The sequence below is a fragment of the Pipra filicauda genome, unplaced genomic scaffold (genome assembly GCF_003945595.2).
Source record: "Pipra filicauda isolate LSUMZ 115617 unplaced genomic scaffold, ASM394559v2 scaffold24_size8852520_pilon, whole genome shotgun sequence".
NCBI lineage: Eukaryota > Metazoa > Chordata > Aves > Passeriformes > Pipridae > Pipra > Pipra filicauda.
The window spans coordinates 5,597,509-5,619,357 of record NW_024104365.1 but is presented as its reverse complement, the minus strand read 5'-3'; the positions used below and the strand labels follow the sequence as shown (position 1 = coordinate 5,619,357).

The window sequence follows — 21,849 nt, the reverse complement described above, 5'->3', positions numbered from 1 at the left end:
AGTCACAGGCTCCATGGCTCACTGTTGATCCCTCATGGCAAGTCCCATGCTTGAAGGAGTGCTTTTTAAACAGACTGAAAAATGAATAATGATCTCTGGCACAAAAAAGCAAGACAGCTTCATAGTTTCATGGATTTGCAATGAGTTTGCAAGTGAAGATAAAATCTTAAAAAAAAAATAAATTAAGGTTCACATAAGTGTAATGCCTTTTTATAACTATGAAATTATTTTGAATTCATCTTTCGCAACAGAATGAACAATTCAAGCATGCCATTGTAAAGCAATTAGGAACACACCTGCAACTTTACTTCTTTATCATGACAGTTTGGAATTTATTTATTTAAATCCCACATTGTGACACAAAAGCAGTAACAAAATAGCTGTAAACTACTTCTGTTACAAATATAGATACTATGTAAAGTGACTTTACATATTCTAATGTAGGCAATTCTCACACTATGCAAGAAATAAGTATAAAAGAGCAATTCAATAACAGCAGCATCCAGTAATGGTACCATGTGATTTCTTCCATCTTAGCCTACCACAGTGTAACTTCTAGAGCAGTTAAAATGACAAAGGGGTGGATTTTTTGTTAATTCGCTTACACTTAGCTATCAATTTGTTAATACTATTTGACAGACACTTCTAATACTGCTTTTGTGACCCCACTAAAACAAATGCTAGTCTTTTGTGTTCTCCCATAATGATGGCCTGAACATTGCCTGCATTTTCAGTTTGGATTTCTCTTAAATGACAACTGACATGGTAGCCTTCTTGCTAAATTTTTTTGGCTAATCAACACAAGGGATCTTTCTGCTAATTAGCATGCTAGTTAGCTAGGTATCTTTCTCCCTCAAAAGACTTAGTGAAATTTTTCTGCAGAAAATAAATCACGGGGAAAGCGTGCTTTATCTGCCAGATTCCTAGAAGCAAGGCAGGCAAAGGCAGGCAAAGGCAGGCAGGCTACAATCAGCTAAGAGCTTCATTGAGTGCTACTTTTACATAAAGTTTTAGTGAGGAAAAAGTGATACATTTACTGACCACACTGCTGAACAAAGAACAGCTCCATGGTTGCATTGTACTTACTAGACACATCTTGCATTTGTGCCTCTAAAATCAATATCCCCAAAAAAATAGTTGTGGCTCTCAAATCTCTTCTGCTTATTAATGATGCAAGCGTTCACTGCTGTCTTACTCTTCACCTCCACTGGGAGGAATTTTCAGGCCTTTACCCATCCTCAACACATTAGTCCTGGTTTTATGTCTCCTCAGTTCAAGGAGGACTCTACCTTTGCTGCTGTTGGTAACAGCAGCAACACCGTAACATCAACTTCTTCCACACTGGCCTAAAAGATATCCAGACATCTGTCGGCAGCCAAGTAAACCTGCTCTGAGCAGTTTGTTCACAGCTCTGATTCATGCAGCTTAAAGAAATGTCTGCATTGAGCCTGTAGTTAGTCTTGCACATTGGAAGAGAACAACCTTTGCTTACAGACATTTCATACTGGGAAGGTAGTTTTCACATCCATATACACTAGAAAATACTACTATTATAAAAGTCTAGTTCTTCTAATACTGCAGTTGCTGGGCATTCTCATTCACCAGGAACAGTTTCCACTAGCACTGAATTTTCTGGCCCTGAGCACAAGTCCTCTCCTTTTGAAACAAACACACAAGTCTCAACTCCCTGCCAAAAACCCACATAAACAAAACCCCCAAACCCAAACCAACAAATGAGAAACAAACAAAGCAATAAAACAAACAAACATACAAACATCAAAACAAAACAAAAAACCCCTCAAATCTAAGTCAAAATGAAACACAGTTTTCGCTTTTTTGGGGATACACCATGATTTAGGAAATTTAAACATATAAACAGACAAGCAAACTAACCCATCCAAGTACCCACCCATCCCCTCCTACTTGATCATAGAATGGTTTGGGTTGGAAGGGACCTTAAAGATCATCTAGTTACAAATAACCATCTAAGTCCATTAATAATCAGCCTCCAGATTACATACTCTTCCCTCTATCCCCCAAGTCTCTATTGTATTAGTACTTTTTTTCTTCAGTAACCTTATTCCTGTTTTCTGATTACTGCTACCCATGCAACCCCCTTGTTGACTTCGTGAATTTGTAATTTTTCCAACATTATTCAAACATCCAAAGTCTGTTAGCAAAACATTTCAGTTTTGTTGTGTGGTTATTAATGCAAACATTCTTTTTTCTTTTTTTCCCTGCTGACTTACTAATAGGAAAAATATCCATCTCTTTCCATAGCTGACATAACTTCATCCCAGTGGTTTGACAGTAAGAGAAGTACTTCTATTGTATACAGAAATATGGTTAAATGTTACTTTTCTTCAGTGCTGTAACCCAGTCCTGTGAATCTGGAAGAGCAAGAAGACTATACAAACATTTCCATTCTCTTTACTATGTGGAAAGTAAATAATACAGTCTTATTGACCCTAACCCTTCAAGCAGCCAGTTCATGACAATACAGTCAAAGTGACTGATCCTTTTGTCCTTTTCAGAATAGCAACTGCTTCCTCATGAGTCACCCCTTCCAAGCTCTGCCCATTCACAGCAATGATCTGATCGCCCCTCTTCAGGCGTCCATCTTCTGCTGCTGCACCCTGAAACGATACAACACATAACTGCAGACTCATGCATTTCTTTTTCTTCCTGACACACAGTCCTTATGGTTTAAGATTGGTACAGTGTACAAACCCCTTGAAACATTTTTGATTTTCAATGATTCCAATACAGTCAATTGTAGTACAACTGTACTACAGTGCAGTCGTCTGCCCTGCCCTAAGTTTCACAATATCTACAAATCAGACCTACAGGATTTTTTGTTCCCTTAACTCTGTTTGTCCAGCTAGTAAAACATTTAAACCCTGCTATCATAGAATTAGCATTTTCAAGACCCGAGGAAGTTTTCAGCAACTTGTTTAAGAAATTCAGTCACTAACACCCAGCTATACACTCTGATTTACTATAAAAATTTAGGATTCTTCATTCCAGTTTTCTCTGACTCAGGGCTGTTTCCCACAGCAGTCCAAACTATTAAACTCACGTTAGTATTTGAACTACTCCAAAGGTCCAATCTCAGTTCAATAACATAGTTCCCTCTACTACCTGAAGAAAACACACTCTAAATATAAGGCAAGGGAAATGTTTTTCTAAGTATGTGCACAATTCCAGTTTTGAGACGTGGAAAAGAATGCCATATGCTGGATCACATGTATTTAGAAATTCTGAATCTTTTGAAGACTACAGCTTTCAATTACTGGAGGCACATTTTGACCAGCACTTACACTAAAAAGGAAAACCTGTAACAATCTTTTGGCTGCCAACTAAGGCCATGATTTGGTCTGAGTGAACTAATAAATGGACTGACTGAACAAACCTACACCTACCTTTGCAAACACCGTCTTCACATAAATGGGTAAGTCTCCATGGGGACTGCCGTAGCCACCCACAATACTAAAGCCAAGGCCGTCCGGTCCTCTGTCCAGAGTAATAGTCTTGTACTGAGGAGGTCTAAGAAAAGGGAAAAGAGTATCGTGATGTTGTCTGAACTTTGGATTTAACATGTATAATATTTCTTTTATGCTAATCAACACATTTCCCTTTCTACTCTAACTATAAATACTTTTATTGCAATGAACTGGTTATTTAAGTTTGTGTTAAACACTGTAAATGTCTAATACCTATATTATTACGTAAAAGTAGCTACTTCAAACACACAGGACTTCAAGACATAGTTATGGATGCTATGTGCTTACCAGTGAAGTACAGATGCAATGCCAGTACCTCAAGTTTCCATAACATCTACTTCAAAAATCCTGTAATGCCTAAAATTAGCGCCATCAGTTTATGCTATAACGTTTGATTGCTTCTCTCTTCCTCTAATAGATATACGTGTATTTGCATGTACATGTTTATACATATCATCTGTAGGTATATTCCCCCACATATACTTCGATTGTATGAAATTTTGAAATTCTACCTTTCGAAGTAGATACGTGTGGCTACAGAACCCTGTTCTCTCTTTGCCTGTTCCTAAAAGAAAAGTGCCTCAGATCTATGACAGAGATTGAGGCAAAATTGTTTACGTAATGTACCTTGCAAGTGTATTAGAAGCAAGGTATATCAAAAACATCCGATACTCATGATATCCAAGCACTAGAAAGCACATTACGGAAACACAAGTACTACAGTGGAAAGGGACTTTTTCTGGTGTATCAATCCCAGCTACCAAATCTCAGTGAAACAATGGAGAACATAGAAGAAATCAAATCACACCATAACTCTACAGAAGTTCAAAAACAAATTGCAGCATAGCAAATCATATAATGAAAAATGCAGAAGAGAACCACTGGCCTACAGGTGCCACATAACACTAGTGTGTTAATCATGATTGTGCCAAACAATTCATCTATTATTTGCTAGAATTTGTATGATTTTTAGATTGAGTTCCATCTAAAACAACTGGCTACAGCAGTTGTATATTCTATAGTTACTGACCCTAAATCATCCTGAAAAATGCCAGTCGAAGTTAGTCCCGCAAATGAAAGACTGGATGTAGGCGGATCCTGCTGCTGACCAGTTATGACACTCACTTCTCCTCCAGCTACAACCTAGGAACAGAGTTCATAAACCAGTAAAATAAGAATGCTGACAGTAAAATAATTCATTGCAGCAGCTGGCAAAACAGTATTCAGAAAGTATTCAAAATGTCACTGAAGATTTTTTACCTGCAACTCAATAGTGCCTGAAGCATTTTTTAAGATATTAACAGCTTGGGAATGAGTCATGCCCTCAGTAGATGTTCCACAGATGCTAACAATCCTGTCCCCAACCTACAGAAGAAAAGGTAGAAAATCTAACTTAGTTAGACAAACAGATTTATTTGTCACTTCTTTCAACAACAGCAGATCTGTCTATTTGCATTTAGCCAGATTTGATCAGTAATATACGGCAGGAAGAAAGAAATTATCAACTGTACATTCACAGTCCTCTTGTAGGCAAAAAAACCCTTTTAACTGCATAATAACTTTCCCACTACAAAAGTGGGAAAGTCAACATCAGAATGAGCAAATTTCAACAGTTTAGCGTATTCAGTGTAAAAAAGTAATGATGGTTTACAGAATTGATCCTAACATTCTAGAAATGCACAGCATGTAAAAAACAGAGATGCTTTTTTGCACGTCACCTGAAGATAGACTCAAGTAGCAAATTATCATCAGAGATTCTGTGTTTGAATTCAGCTTGAAATAACACTGTCCACTTTCCAGGAGACCTGAGTCAAATTCAACTATGTCTGATACAGCTTGGATACAGTACACATTCAAATACAGTATCAGATAGGACCTCCCACTTCAACTCAGAACCCAAAAAGCACTATCTCTGTAACATAAGAGACAAAACATACTGCATACCCACAGTTGCAGGAACAACCACCACACAGCAATGGCACTCCCTTACAGAATGCATCCTTCTGAACCACTCTCTATGCTTTTAATTTTCAGAAGCTGACTAATTCTAAGATCCAAGATTGCTTTAGGACTTCCTTTCTTAAGTTAGTACATTTCAGCAATTTTCCCATGCTACCAATCTGAGTTGCTGTTTCATCAATTCAAACAGCAAGAACTCTTGACGCAGCCAGAAGCACTTATGACTATCACCCAACTGCTAATTTATTGCCTGTCTAGAGTAATTACTGTGCATTACCCATGCAATCTTTGCAGCCTTCTTAAAAATTAACTTACTCTTAGTTTCTGAGTCTGAGCTGCAACTCCGTTTGGGTGCATCATGGCAATAAATATAGGAACATCTCCAAGAGGACTTCCTACACCTCCAGCAATGCTCACTCCTAGTGAATCTGCAGGGCTCTGTTACAGTAATGAAAAAAAAATAAGATTTTTCTGGAAAGAAAAACACATACAGAGAACTTTACGCTTGCCTCAAAAAATCACTAAGCACCTTGTCACATGAAAATCAGAATTCCTGTGTCTCAAGCCATTTTTTAAGATAATACACTTTGCATCACTTCAAGAAAGCACGGAGACCACAAGAGATGTTTCTATTTCTCGGTGGTAGGTGAAAATTTGCCAATTTAGTTGTATATTTTATTAACTAAGCACAGAATTCAGCATCAGTCCCTTAATTCAGCATAGGAAGTCTGAGCAAGGAAAACCGAAGAGATGGGATTGCTGTCTTTAGTATTGTCTATATCAACTTCCTATCATGAACCTCCCAAACACTAGAATTAAGCTTTATGCTCCCCCTAGTGCCCCAGTGTTGAAGAGCACTGCACCACACCTGAATACCTCACTGCAAAAACTGATATTGTAAAACTGGTATTTACAGATTCTACTGTAAAAGAAAATGGCTAAAAACAATCCATGTAATCAAGTAAACCAGATGCCAGGCAAAGTCAAATAAATATAAATATTTTGGACCATAAGAAGCCGTCTGTGACTAAGTTCTCATGCATAATGAAAGTGACTGAATTTCACAGTTGAAAACCTCACAGCTGTATGTTTCATTAAAAATATGTGTGCAGAAAAATATTAAACACAAAAAAATAGCCTTCCAACTTTCTCTGACTTCATCAAAACAGAGTTTGGATTTAACTCAGTCTGGTAACAAAATTAGGTCCCACTATCTCTTAGTAAATCTTCCTTCCTTTGCTTTCAACACAGCTGACAAAAAGTGACAGAGTAAGTCACACTGATTTTACATAAAAATATAGGCAGTGGAGATCATATAGTCCTGACCTGAAAAGACAGACAAATTAACTTCTATTGCCATATCAATTCCTCTCTCAAAACAATGAATAGGTCTAGACTTTCTTTCTGTAAAGAAACCTACTGACAACATTTACAACATCTGTTCCTGATATATACCACTTCATGCTATAACTTACCTTTTTTATTTCAACTGTTCTTAGTCCCTGTATTTCAGAAGCTGCTGTCAAATGAATTAAAATAAATTTTAAAAAAAGTTAAAACTAGCATTCCTAGAAAACTTTCCTAATAAAGTTATCCAAACCATTATGATGATTCTAACTTTCTGCTGATTTGTTATATATATTTTAAGCCAATTTGAAAGTGGTTGTCATTACATTAATTGGATTGAAATACTCCTAGAGCAGGTGAGAGAATCAATCATTTTCTCCATTTAAATAACATTTGGAATAAAACTGCTCAGCATGCTCAAATAGAATAGGAAAAACTAATATTTGCTAGCAATACTTTGGTCAAAAGTAAGTTTGTTCTACATTTAAGCATAAGACAGCTATTCCGCATGTATTTTCATATAACTATACAATATCTGGATTTTTCTGAATGAGACAACTTGACTGAAGACGTATTTAGATTAAATAGAAAATTATGGCTCAATTTAGATTCTCAGCTGATACAAGAATTTGCTAGTTTCTTTTATAAAAAGGTATTACAGTATGCATGTGTGATGTACTGAGCAGTAACTGCCCCTGCCATTTCAATTACTAAGGGATCATTTTAAGGCCTACATCACATAATTTACAATATTCTAGAGACAGCAAAAGATCTCAGCTACAAGTTCACATGTATAAAATACTGAAAGCACCAACCCCCCCCCCCCCAAACTTACTGGTATTCTTCTTTAGACCACTTTCAAAGACCTCAGGTGCACTGGACCCAGAAATGGGGAAACTGAATGATGAGAGACTGCCACTTCCTTCACTGACCTAAACACAGTGTAAGACTGGGATTAGAGAGCCGCTTCAGTCATACAATTAATAAATGTAAAACTGTAACTAGCTGTATTCAGTGTATTTTCTGCTGCATTTTATTTTTTCTGTGCCCAGTTAAAGCTGATACAGAGAAAATCCACATATTTCTTGGTCACTCTAGAGGGTTCTTTGAAACATCCTTAGACCAATTTAGAGATTTCATGTTTATAACCCCATGCAAAGCTTTGAAGTGTTGCTTCCAAGGGCATGACTAGGCCATTATATTTGCACCTTCTATCATCTCGCAGAGATCTTCTAATGCAAGTTAGCCATAATTATCACAGTAGGGACAGAACACAAAAGACAGATCTTTATGCATTCTCATATGTACTTGTGAATATTCACCTACTGCATCAGCTAAAATTAAGACTACGCTCTCCACTCAGCTTCACACGCACAATTTCCAGAAAGATATTCACTATACCAGCAGGGTAGGTAAAGGAACAACATGGTTCCTGGCCAGACTAGTTAGTTCACTGATTGTTACACACTCTTCAAAACATTCAACATTGTGAGCTTCATCTTAGAATAAGACTAGACAGAGTCTGCATGTTTTCACCTTGTTTGACAATACCCATTTTGAAGAGAGCCTAACATTTCAGTCTTATCCTGTCTAACCCTGCTCACTTGATACTGTTTAATTATGATTTGTTTTAAAACTATTTATCTTCAGTACTTGAGATCTGCATACTCAGTTTACAACCAGAAAAAGTTCTAAGGTAACTTGTGAGCTCTTAGAAATGTAGCTCCTACTGAAGAGAATGACAATATAAGCTGCTACCACATGAAAAATGCTTTCAAATACAGAAATTGATATGAGTTTGTATCACATTAGCCAACAATCAAATAAAAAAGAGAAGCCTGATGGAAAGGGTGCAGGTTTCTTGCTTCTGGTGACCAAGATAATAGTAAAAACATGCAAAGAATGGAGAAATTCACTAAGTTTACTGGAACAGTATTCCATTGCATGCCAAGCACTCTGAAAGTAACAAAGAGGTTGACTAACTTCTTCTAGTATTGGTAAGAATTGGAGTTCTGTATGCTGTTCAGGCCGAAGCCTGGAGCAAAGCCATTTCTGGGCTACATTTTTAGTTGGATCCTGTCTATATCAGACACAATATGTTAAAGTCAATGTATAAAAATATGTTCTGAAAAGCTGCAGAATTTTTCCATCTTGGATCACACGGCTAGGCTTCACGAATGAAGATTTGGGAAGGGCTCATCTTGGATCAGGTACGTGGAAAACCTGATGTCATCATAAACCCACTTCTTTTTATTTGCTTTCATTATTTAACCATTATTTCTTCCAAACTAACCAGTTTTACAGTTATATACCTGGCTGCTCTGGGATGTTCTCCTCTCAGAGTGGAAGGGTCCAGCTTTTATTCTTCCGACCTCTAGTCTTACTGTACCTAAGGAACACTAAAGAACCAGTCACTTATAACACACCTCTTCTGTCTACAAAATTAAAGCCTACGACAATATTTAAGTCACTTATCTGCCAGTGGAATAAGAAAAAAATACAGACAGAGGGGAGAGTGATGGACTAGCAACCCTGAAATGAGTCCTTCGGAGAGTTCATGGCAGGACCAGAGACACACAGACTAAGTACACCATGATATTCAATACTGAGCAGGGTATTTTTTTTGATTAACCTGTATTACAATGCAGACATGAAAATCACACAAGAAGACTAACTCTGCTACTTCACAGAGTACCTTAATAAGGAGTAGTTCTGTCCTCTTGCAATGTCAACATCTATTTTCAAGTTGGCACTTTTCAAGGAATAATGAAACTGACCATTTTCACAATAAACACTAAAACCAGTGTAATACCTCAAAGTCTTAATCATTATTTCTCTTTATATGACTGAGAACATGATATTTAAACTGGAAGTTACTCGTCTCTCTCACAGTTTTGAAATTATCTGTTACTTTGGATAGACATCAACACAACTAAAGAAATTTTGGGCAGGAAATTTTCTAAACATCTATCTGTAGTTTAAGTGAACTTTCTGCATCTGACTCCCAGCAAGAAGCTGGGTGATATGGACTGATTGCACATGGTAAAGTCCTTTCACTACTCTTTAAGTTTTTAATTATACTGTCAAGTATCCACATATCTATATAAAAAGCATTTCTTAGAAGAAAATTCTATCAAATATTTAGAAACCAAGACATTATTTTGAAGAGACAGATAAGTTATTATCACAAACAAGATTTAGAAAATTGAATCTCCAAAATAATAAGTAGTGTCAAAAGAAGACATCTATCTGCAATGTATTCAAATACAGAAATTTCAAAGTTTTGTTGCTATTCTGCTTTTTTCTTTCACCATGAAGTTCTGTATACCAAGAACCTAATATAAGTTTGCCTTTATTTATCATGTTTTATCTTTATTACCTTAAGAGAGGATCATGTAATTGTCAGGAAAATTCACAGTAATACACCAATATGTCAAAAGTAACTGGACATATCCATTCGTCCCTCATTTGTTGTTATATTCTTAGAGTTGACACTAAAAAAGATTTATTACTAAATTGCTTTTTATTTTAAGTTATTCCTTTTTAATGTTGACTTCTCTATGTCCTGGAAAAGACTTGATCAAAGCTTGGGGAAAACCATTCTTTCCTGCTCCTATTAAACCATACAGACAACTCTTATTCAAAATGGAAAAATGGCGAAGTAATCTGTGTACCTAAAATTACCACATCCTCACATAAAATGCAAACCCACAAATCAGATTTTAAAATTAAAATGTGTGAAAGTTGGAAGTCATACTTTCCAACTGAACTGTGAATAAATCAATTTTCATTTAGTTTTATTGCACCTTCCCTTATTACTGTCTTCCTGAAATCTCCCATTCGATAAATCCATAAGTTAAGTAAGTGGAAAAACTGATAGTCTTTTCACATGTTGTAGGGATACTTCAAATAAACACTTCAAGAACTGGCAAAATTCTCAGACTTAAGACACATTCTATTGGTCCCATGCTACTAAAAATACACTGGAATTTCCCAAAGATTATAAATAATTTTCTAGTAAAATACATTTTAGGCAGTTCAAGAGAATTCACTCCTAGGTCTCATTCTCATAAATGAAAAGAGAATGGATACCTGAACTGGAAATGGTGACTGCGCTTCATTTCATTTATACTGTGTGAACAAAGCCATTGTTAACAATAATCTGTCTAAGGTATTTTTAAAAGCTTCATTTCTCAGGGCTAAGACAATTAATTACAAGTACTACTGAGCACGATGAAGTATTTAAAACATGAATATATGAATGGTAAGTGGGAACTAAGCATCTTCAATTAGATACTCCAAATGCCTGCCAAAATGAAAGAAACTTTCCACAAGAAATGGTATTTTTATTTAGAGGAGAGGTAAAAGTACAGTGTATGAAGAAGAAACACTGTGTTCTTAAATAAAATTAAAAAAGTATACCAGAGAATAATACACTAACAATTTCATTGTCGCAACACAGACTTAGTTCTGGCATTCTCACTATTGGGCACATGCTGAAAATACAGAAGTGCTCCTACATCCCCCTTACTATGCACTGCTCGCCCTCAGGACCCCTCTACGCCAATAAAAATAAAAGTTCAAGGAACTGTTCAAGATCTGGAAAAATATACCTTTGAATGAGAGTGTTAAGAACCATGACTGTGTGCCTATGTATCCAAGAGACAGCTACAGTTAGTGTCTGTTAAATTTTATCCAGTGGAACAGTTTTCCATTGGAAAGTGCTGACTCAATGGAATCCTTACTATGCAGCATACGTCTCAAAACTCTGGACTGAAAAACAGATGAGCTGGCTGACCAGCTGGACTTCCTGCCAGATCACAGGAAATGCTGTATGTCTGACTTCATTCTGATTTGGAAATAGGGGAAGGTCATCAGAAGCACATAATCTACTGAGAATAGAAATTCTGATTCCAACAGCTGCAGATATGAGTTTACTTAGTAAACTCTGAGAAAGCAATTTCTTATACTAAATGCCTTGGTCACTGAGAAATACATTGTAGTATTTAATGGATGTAAGGAGGCACTAGACAAACAGAGTTAAAAAAAGATTAACATTATCAGATATCACAGAATCATAGAACTGTAGAATCCCATAATTGTTTGGCTGGGAATGAACCATAAAGACTATCCAGTTCCTACCCATCCTGCCTTGGGCAGGAACATCTTCCACTACACCAGGTTGCTCAGAGCCCCATCCAACCTGGCCTTGAACACTTCCAGGGATGGGGCATTCACAGTTTCTCTGGGCAACCTATTCAAGTGCCTGACCACCCTCACAGCAAAGAATTTCTTCCTAATATCTGATCTAAAAATTTCTTTCTAATATCTAATCTAAATTTACTCTCAGTTTAAAACCATTCCCCCTTGTCTTATCCCTACAGGCCCTTGTAAATGAACTATGAAAGTAATCACTTTTGGCACAACTACTCCGATGAATTCTCAGTCATTTAAAGTCAGTTCTGAGTATCCTTCCAAAAACGTGAGATAGTTAACTAATTCTAAGTTTGCTAGAGAAAATACAGTGTTAACTTTAGGTTCTTCTAGGTAATGTTCTTCTACTGCCCTATAAACATATGGCATTCTGTACCACCACCACTCCCATTTTCATCAGGCAAAGTATCAAAATCTGAATGTTCTAGACTTCATGAAGCTTAAATCTGAATCCACAGCTCACCTCACTGACATTCCACTAATAGTCTGAACTCAGTCTGAATAAAATTAAAGCTTTCATAAAATCTGGACTTCAATTTTTCACTCTTATCCACCTTCTCTTTTGGCAATACCTTTAGCAAAGCTGCAACAGCTTCCTGGTTAGCATTTCGGACATCTTCTCCATTCACTGTCAATATCTGGTCTCCTTGCATCAATCTCCCATCTGTATCTGCTATTCCTCCTTTGACGATGTCTGACACAAACACGCCTGTATCATTTCTGCAAATACATACACGGATTTTGCATTACAGCATTGTTTGAGGGTCATTTTTATGGCTTGCTATTGGGAAGACAATAAACACTGTCTCATTTTTCTGAGTAACGGTGGGCTAGTTCCTTTAGGGAAGACCAATCAGCTTAGGTACAAAAATGATGTGTTTGGCCTTCAAGCCTGTGGGATCTGAGCACCAGATCATAACAGAAACATGAGCATGCCCACTAAGTTCCAGATATTGACTCTCGAGTTACATTACTTACCTTTTCCCAACAATACTCAGCCCAAGGCCTTTGCCAGGCTTCTTCTGAAGCTCTATATTGAGCACATCATACATGTCTTCCTCCTTGTACTGGGCCTCATCTCTGTACACAGTCAGACGAACCTTTTGGGGAGTCTGTCGGAGGACATTTATGGCTTCGTCATGTGTGGCATTCCTGAGGTCAATTCCGTTCACCTGCAATGAAAGCATACAATGGTAAATTGTGTAGCACCTTCCAGCAGACAAACAGAAGAGACCTTCTGTTCAATGAAAACAAAAGTGACTGTATTGGGTTTGCATGGCCAGGTTTTGGTAGCAGAGCTGGGGCTGCAGGAGTGGCTTCTGTGAGAAGCTGCCAGAAGATTTCCCCATGTCTTGTAGAGCCAATAACAGTTGTCTTCAGGATGGACCCACCACTGGCCAAAGCCGAGCCATCATGAATTACAGTAACACCTCTGTGATTACATCTTTAAGAAGGAAAAAAAGTTTTGTGAAGATGAAAATTGCAGCCAGAGAAGAGCAGAGTGAGAACATGTGAACAACTCCGCAGACACAAAGGTCAGTGGAGAGGGGAGAGGGGGAGGTGCTCCAGGCTGAGGTTCCCCTGCAGCCCGTGGTGCAGACCATGGTGGAGTAGCTGTGCCCCTGCAGCCCATGGAAGACCATCGGAGTGTAGAGATCCACCTGCAGCCAGTGGAGGAGACCCACACCAGATGGTGTGGGTGCCTGAAGGAGGCTGTGACCCCGTGGGAGGCCTGCTGGAGCAGGGTCCTGGCAGGGACCCATGGAGAGAGGGACCCATGCTAGAGGTTCTCCCGGTGGGACTTGTGGGGGACCCACACTGGAGCAGCCTGTGCCTGAAGAACATTGCACTCACCCCATGGAAAAATGATCTACACGGCAGCAGTTCATGGGAGGGACTTATGCTGGAGAAGTTCATGAAGAACTGTCCCCTGCAGGAGATGCCCCACAGGGAGCAGAGGAAGGACTCCTCTCCTTGTGCAACGGCAGAAACAACAACTGACTGTAACCCCCATTCCTGTTTCCCTGTGCCACTGTGGGGGAGGAGGTAGAAATTGGAAGGAGGGATGGGAGGAAGGTGTTTTTAAGGTTTGTTTTACTTCTCATTCTCCTGCTCTGACTCTATTTGTAAAAAATTTAATTAATATCCCCACTTCGAGTCTGTTTTGCCCATGATGGTGATCAGTAAGTGATCTCTCCCAGTCCTTAACTCATGAATCCTTTGTTATATTTTCTCTCCCCTGTCCAGTTGCAGAGGGGAGTGAGAGAGCAGCTTTGGCATCCAGCCAGGGTCAATCCACTACCAAAGAAATCGCCATACCTCTAATATCTGATCCCCAGCCCACAGTCTCCCATCTTTAGATGCTGCTCCTTCTTCATATACTTCATGGATAATGATTGCTCCCTGTGGACAAAAAAAAAAATTAAAAATCGCATGTTGCAAGAAAATACCCCATTTTGAAACAAGAGCAACTGAAAATTCCTACTATAATTTATCAATGATAAGCACAAGTCAGATGTATGATGAACAAATATTTAAGAAGTTTATGAAGTTTATTTATGAATCAAAATATTTAGGAAGTTCATTTATACTTTCAATTTTAGAAGTGCTTTTTTCTTTTTTTTTTTCCCTAAACTGGTTTCTTTGTGTCTTTCTATAAATGCTATAGAAAAAAATGACGAAAAAAGTCTCTTCTATCAGACACTTTAATTTCATTACTGTTATTTCACTTGAGTGACACACATATTTTTCCAACCAACCAGCAAAGTGTCTGCTCCTCCAACAATGCTCAGACCAAGACCAGTCCGCCCTTTGGAGATGTCAATGGTTGTTTCACATCCAGGAATGATGGGACAAGTAGCTGGGTCAGAGGCTAACATGGCTGGAGTTGAAGATCTGCTTGTGTCTAAAAAACAATTAAACATCCTGGTTACAGTAAGAGGGCTTGGTATTAGAAAAGTGACTTTAAAACAGCATTTTTCAGAGCTCATTGACAGCTGCACACCAAGAGCTGACCCACAGAGAATGATGCTGCCAATTTGCCCTTCCCCTCAGACAAGTACTGTCCTGTAGTTTTATTTACAAGTGTCCTGTTTTCATGCCATCAAGTACCTGGGTCATAGTCTGGACAGACAAAGAAGATATTGTACAAACATATTCTATTTAAGATACAATTTAAGTATCTATATGATGTGTGCATTACTCAAGTTATTAACTTCTTAGAATTGCGTTGCTTAACCAATAACCTTCATCCATCAGTAACATCTTCACTCTCCACTCTAAAGGAGAAGAATCAAATGCGACTACTTATAAATGGCAAGACAGTCTCAACCATCCCCTTTTCCTAGGAAAAATGACATGACTTTTCTCTGTCACTTTAAGGAATGCCTCTCACTTAGTTCCAGATAGCCATGAGGCACCTGCTGCCCAGTATTTAAGAGGGAGGAGAAGATCCATCCCTCCATTCTCCTGCCTCTGCAACAGGCTAGTGGGAAAGTATGGTGGTGGATGGTGGCACAATGCTTCTCTTAGAGGAACATGTAACCCAAAAGTATTAAAAAATGCAACTCACAAGACAGTTGAGTGCATACAAAAGGAGGAAATTTACAAGACAGGTAAATTTCTTTTAAGGCTACAACCTCAGTGAAGATAAGCACACAAGAAAAACATTACTTTTGACTGCTTCTGGTTCTGGTGAGCTGGAAGCAGGAATAGTTGCTGGAGGCTGCATATTCCTCTTGTCTGCTGGGGCAGTGCTGGAAGGGACTGGTGCTGCAGTCAGGTTATCCAACTCCGCTGAGTTGATTGTAAGCCTCACTGTAGTTTTGGATGTCTTCAGAAGACTTATAAACTGAAAAAAGAAAAGCTGATGAAGAGTGTAACTGGATTGTTTAGTTGCAAATCAAAAATAAAGCAGAATAACTATTCTGTAAACTGGAGCTACCAGTTACAATGCTGCAGGTTTACTTGGCAAGGAACAAAGACAAATATTGATGTTTTTTCTGAGAAACTTTTCTCCATAAAACTTTGCCAAACTATATCAGACGAGAATGAGGCAGACTTTCAATGTCCTCTCTGAACAAAAGATTCTATTTATAGCAATTATTAGAAAAACAGAAAACTTTTAATGCTGGATGGAGGTCAATTCTGATCTCACAGAAGTCAATATCAAAACATCTTAGAGAAATGTGCTACTACCATTCTAGAAGGAATATCCGAAAGTATTATCTGAACTATGGGAGGGAGAGAAGGAAACCAGGGTGTAACACAAAATCTAGTTTAAAGAGATACTGAAAAACCTTCAAAATCAATTGCCATCTCACAGAAAAGACACCAAATCCTTCTGAGACTTTACATTTCAGTAGAACTATTTTCAGAAATTACTTACTCAATCTCTCTTTTCTTCCAAAGCCTACTTATTTGTCTACAGACAACTTCACTGTCTCTTACTTATTTACTGCTTCAGAGATAGCAGTGCATCAAAGAGTAAGACTGATGCTTTCCTAATTGCCCTTTAACAAACAGAAAGTAATCTACTCATGCCTAAAGAATCACTTTTCTTGGTAGCAAGGCAAGTGCTAGAAAAAACCCTCCTTGATTCATTACAGAATTCAAATTGAGTGTGCAGAGCTTGAAGTTAGAAATAAATCTTGTTATTTAGGAACAGAGATATGTTTCTCCAAAGGGTTGAAATATCAGGCTTGGAATATAATGAGGCTGTTACTGCAAACAGTCCCCTTGGATAAGTGCAGTTCATGACCTGATTTACCACTGACACAACTCGCCCATGTAAATTTACACATATTAAATTTACTAGTTCTAATACTTTTAAAGTGGAGTAGCTATGCAGAGTCATTACTGAGCAATAGTTCACGGCTTTTATTGCACTACTAAGTGCCTCTCAGGCATCAGGTCTAAACCACAGAGAAAATAATATCAGATTTGTAGCACAGAGATAGATGATTCATGTAGTGAATGAATGTAAAATAACAGCTGAGCTTTAAATTTAGACTTTAGCTTATTCTGCAGTAGTTTCCTTATCCAGATAGTGCCTGCAGATCTTTGCTTTTTTAGCCAGTTTTGAAAATTAAGTCAGAGTACAGTCATGAAAACCTTGCTGGTTTAAGATACAATCACTCCCACATTAAGCACTGAGATTTCTGCAACATTCCTGACACTTCAGAGGCACCTTTTCTACAGGATATCCCACAACAATCTCATCATCCACTGCCAGAATCTGATCACCAACTTTGATTCGTCCATCCTGGAAAAAACATAGAATAAAAAATATGAGCTCTGGATGCTACTTCAAAAAAACATTTTTCATTCCCTAATTGAAATTTAAATATTCTCACACCTTTGCTGCTGCACCATTATCTGTTAAGCTCTTAATAACTACTCCATTAATCGTGTCTTCTTCACTAATGGCAATTCCAAAGCCTCCTTGATCCTAGGGCAAACAGAAAAATGCAAATGGTTAAGTACTGTGTATAACAAAATGTCAAAATACATTCACTAAAGACTAGTGAAGCCTGTTGACATAACAAAAGTTAGGTTTTTCACAATGCATCAATATTGTTGTTTTAAACTAATCTATTTCTGAAATAGGTTCCACCAGCCTACAAACAGTATACTGGCTACCAAGATAAATCTGAACCACTTCTAAATTCAAACCCACTCCTTCGAAACTTACAAGGTCAATTCAGTTGTTATTTTGAATAACTTAGGCAATGACTTTACCTGAGGAACCACCAAAAGTTTTTCAAACAGAACAAAAGACGACTTCTTCCAGAGACACAGAACAATTGGCAAATTTATGTGAAGTTAAAGCAACTCATGACTCAAAGACAGTCATCATGTGAGGAAAACTTTGGGGTCCATTCACAAATAGGAAGAGAAGACCTCTAGAAATCACTTTTCTAACTTTAGTACCTAAGAGACACATTTTGTTTCTCATAAGAGGGACTCCATTACAAAAACGGAGGCTAGTGAATACAAGCGTGACTGATATAAATTTAACTTTCATCACATACCTTAGGAAGTTCCACATACTGAATGTTTTTACATGAACTCAAGTCAGAAAAAGCACTAGAGTTTGCAACACTTGCATCAGTCTAAAAGAAAATGAAAATGTAACTGTAAGCAACTATTTCCAACATTTTGCATCAAAATAAAGTAGCTCATAAACGCTTAAAGTGAGTATGATAATTTTCTAGATTCATTTAAACTGCTATAACCCTATCAATGGGAAGTCAGACTTACTTCACAGTATAGAAGAATATAAAACGAAACAAAATTGAGCACAGATGTAATAAACTTAGTAGCCCAGAACAGAAGAAGAACTTTGTTCTTCTATTTGGTTTCTTTCTCTTTTATGGTATATTATAAGCAGACAGAGCACTCCTCTATCCAGAACAATGTTAGTATCTTGGTCAAATAAGAAAAACAAATATTTACTTTACCTCTTGATGCTGAAGTGTCCCTGAAGTACTTTGTGAAGCCTCTACTGACTTTGCAGGGCAAACAGCCATCTGATTTACTGCATCTTTATTTCTGTAACAAATTCAGTTAAAGAATGCAGTAAGAAGGCAGTAATATACCACAATATTTCTAAGGACAAGTTTAGGTCTAGTGCTTTATTTTACCTTATTTCTGGTTCTAACAATAGAAGTATCAAAACAAAAAACTCCAAGGCATATTTAACAACTACTAAGATTGTGATCAAAAGCACATATACCTTACCAAAATTAAACAAACAAACAAAAAAACTCTCTGCAAAACTTGAGCACATTAAAAAATAAACCTTTTTAGTCAAACTTTTACCAGAACTTACCTGATAAAGATCACTTTTACTTTAGATGGTGTGCACTTGATTATTGAGGAAGCATTCTGATGAGTCCTTCCATAAAGTATTTGCCCATTTATCTAAAGAAAAGTAGCAATTATTTATCAAAATATTTTAACTACTTATATTTAAACTAATTTTTAAACCTTAAAAAAAAATCATTCATTCCACATCACTTGCTAAAGCAGCAACTGTATTAAAATAAGAGAGTATGTTGTGTCCTGCTTTCCCTCCCTTCTTACAGTAAAAATATTCACTACAGTTTGATTTCAAACTAACATTGTCACAGTGCTAAAAATGCCATTCTCTGAATTATACTGGGTTGACGTGGTACATCATCTATTTTCACTTGCCATTGATCACTTCATGACTGATGTGGTGATAAAGCAGGGCTATGGGAAATTCTAACCATAACAGACATTGAATTGCTTATATCCGGGAATGAGATTGCTATTATTTATTGAATCTCAGCCACTTTGAATCCCTGAGCAAGACACTTTACACATAGAGGTCTGAACACTGGAACATTTAGCAGAGTTTTAAACCAGATTTGGTGAGGGAAGGGAATGTACTTTTGTGTGTCAGAGAGGAATGAGGAAACACCAACACTTTAAGAAGCAGCAGGGAAATACTTGTAAGTCATCTCAAAGGAATTAAGAAGGGTTCCTCTCAAAAGGTGAAGAGGTCAATAGCCCAGTTCAAGTGCTTTTACACCAATGCGGGCAGCATGGGTGCTGGAAACCATGGTGCAATTAGAAAACTATGACCTAATTGCTCTCAGAGAAACAGGTGGGATGAGTTACACAACTGGAAAACTGCAATTGAGGGCTAAAAGCTCCAGAGAAGAGAGAGGCTGGGAAGGAAGGGTGGGTGTGTTGTGCTCTGTGTTAAGGAATGGATAGATTGTGAAGAGCTGCCTCTGAGGAACAGCCACAAACAGGTCGAGAGCCTGTGGGTAAAAACCAAAGACAGGACCAACGAGGGACATCATGTGATTGGTGTCCACCACAGGCTACCTTGGTCAGGGGAGCCTGTTGACAAGACTTCTTGTTTCAGATACAAGGAGAACTGTGCTCATAAGCTCTCATCCTGATAGGGATTTCAACCACCCCTGTCTGCTGGGAAAGCAGCCGACTGCAAGCAATACAGGAGACACCTGGAGTGCATTGAGGACAACTTCCTGGTTCAGGTATTGGACACACCAACCAGAAGAGAAGCTTTACTGGACCCCACGCTCACCAGTGTGGATGAGTTCATCAGAGAGATTAAGATTGGAGGCAGCCTGGGCTGTAGCAACCATGCCCTGGTTGAGTTACTAATCTCAATGAAAAAAGGCCAGAAAAAGAGCAGAGTTAGGATCGACCCTGAAACTTAGAATAATGAAATACCAGCTGTTTAAAGAATTAGGGGATGAGATTCCCTGGGAAACTGTTCTTAAGGACAGAGGAACTGACCAGAGGTGGCAGCTCTTTGAGGACACTTAGAGCCCAAGTGTCCATCCCCATGTGTAAGAAAACAAGCAAGGCAGGTCAGAAACCAGCACGGCTGAGCAAGGATCTGCTCTTCAGACTGAAGAGTGCAAGGGGGGTACTTTAGAATTAGATGATCAATGGAGCATAGAGGCGTGAGAAAGTAATTACATTAGGATGTGAAACCAACCAGAGTATTGTACAATGTAACTTTATGGCACAAGTTAACTGTAAGGCCCATTGCATTCTTTTAGCAAGTCAACTAGATGTCCCCTGTTATCAGAGCTGAGTTCCTCCTTGGCTTAGCTCCCTACTGCAAGATGGATACAAATATCCTTGAAACACAGTGCTAGAGGTCGTACATAGGGGCGAGAAAGATGATGGTGAGAGGAAGATTACGTGGGCAGGGGTCGTTTGCCCCTTGCCCTACAGCAGGGCATGCACAGGCTGTTGCCATTAGGTAATGAACAGGTGGTGTTTGGCTGCCACTCAAGCATCCCCTTGTACTACGTACTGGCCCTACGTAGTACAATGTAGAGCTGATAAAAACAGGGTGTCGGGACTGCTGAGTCGAGCAATACTCATCCTTCCATCGAGACCGTGTTGCTCCGTGGGGACGCCCACTAAGCACGGGTACCAACCAGCTGCTGCAGATCCTGGTAGCCCTGGCCTGTCTGTGGGGGTAAGCACAGTTTCTTGATAGGAAACAACAGAGAAAACAAGTGTTTTTCTATTCTTTTTGGTATCCCTTTAATTCCCTTTTTACTAGTTAATACTGTATTAAAAGCTGTCCGTAGTATTGTTTTATTATCCTTTTTTAGTGTCCTTTTAATTCCCTTTTTACCAGTTAATACCGTAATAAAAGCTGTTCATAGTATAGTATGAATGCCAACCGGTAAAGTAGTTATTTTATATTCTTTTTTAGCTTTTGCTTCTCTTTGCTAGTTTTTATTCTCACTGCAATAAAAGATTTTTTGTAGTGTTTGAATGTCTGTTGTACTTATCTTTATTCCAGGCATGTATCCTAACAGACCAATACATAAATTGGCGTAGTTGGCAGGATACATGGTGGAATAAAGCAGTACTGTATAGGGAAATTCGCTGGTGGAATGCTTAGCCAATGAAGCTGTGTCCCTGCATGAGTGGTGGGGAGATCTTCAGGTGGAGTGCACAGCCTGTAGAGCTGCGTCCTCGAATGAGTTGTGTGAGAAGGGAGACTCTCAGGTGGAGAGCATAGCCTGTGAAGCCGTGTCCCTATATGGGGTGTGAAACATAGAGTTCAATTAACCCTGTGGGGGGGGGGGGTGCCGAAGGTGCTGATGTCTGTGTTTTATATGTTTTGTTTGTTTTTTTGCCTGTTTTGAACCAGTTTTTGTTGATTAAGTTACTATATGGGAAGTACTTCTGAGCAATTATTGTTGGTTTATGTCTTTTTGAGGATCCATTTAGAGCTATTGTAGAGTGTGTATTCTGTGGTTGGTATATACACAGACTTTAGATTTGATGTGTATGT

General features: G+C 38.2%; 1 protein-coding gene across 1 annotated transcript in view; it reads right to left on the bottom strand.

Annotated features, from left to right (window-relative positions):
* Positions 1 to 284: 284 nt before the first annotated feature.
* MPDZ (multiple PDZ domain crumbs cell polarity complex component) overlaps positions 285 to 21,849 on the bottom strand; it is a 97,383-nt gene continuing 75,818 nt past the window's right edge. The window contains exons 31-48 of the mRNA XM_039381950.1: positions 18,856 to 18,947; positions 18,485 to 18,575; positions 18,056 to 18,136; positions 17,380 to 17,472; positions 17,212 to 17,286; positions 15,696 to 15,873; positions 14,783 to 14,928; positions 14,343 to 14,426; positions 13,002 to 13,195; positions 12,596 to 12,743; positions 9,122 to 9,208; positions 7,645 to 7,741; positions 6,938 to 6,981; positions 5,778 to 5,900; positions 4,764 to 4,868; positions 4,534 to 4,646; positions 3,423 to 3,546; positions 285 to 2,636 (exon numbers count right to left, since the gene is read on the bottom strand). Coding sequence (XP_039237884.1) covers positions 2,490 to 2,636; positions 3,423 to 3,546; positions 4,534 to 4,646; positions 4,764 to 4,868; positions 5,778 to 5,900; positions 6,938 to 6,981; positions 7,645 to 7,741; positions 9,122 to 9,208; positions 12,596 to 12,743; positions 13,002 to 13,195; positions 14,343 to 14,426; positions 14,783 to 14,928; positions 15,696 to 15,873; positions 17,212 to 17,286; positions 17,380 to 17,472; positions 18,056 to 18,136; positions 18,485 to 18,575; positions 18,856 to 18,947 — 2,022 coding nt within the window. The 3' untranslated portion in view covers positions 285 to 2,489. The remainder of the gene's footprint in view (positions 2,637 to 3,422; positions 3,547 to 4,533; positions 4,647 to 4,763; positions 4,869 to 5,777; positions 5,901 to 6,937; positions 6,982 to 7,644; positions 7,742 to 9,121; positions 9,209 to 12,595; positions 12,744 to 13,001; positions 13,196 to 14,342; positions 14,427 to 14,782; positions 14,929 to 15,695; positions 15,874 to 17,211; positions 17,287 to 17,379; positions 17,473 to 18,055; positions 18,137 to 18,484; positions 18,576 to 18,855; positions 18,948 to 21,849) is intronic.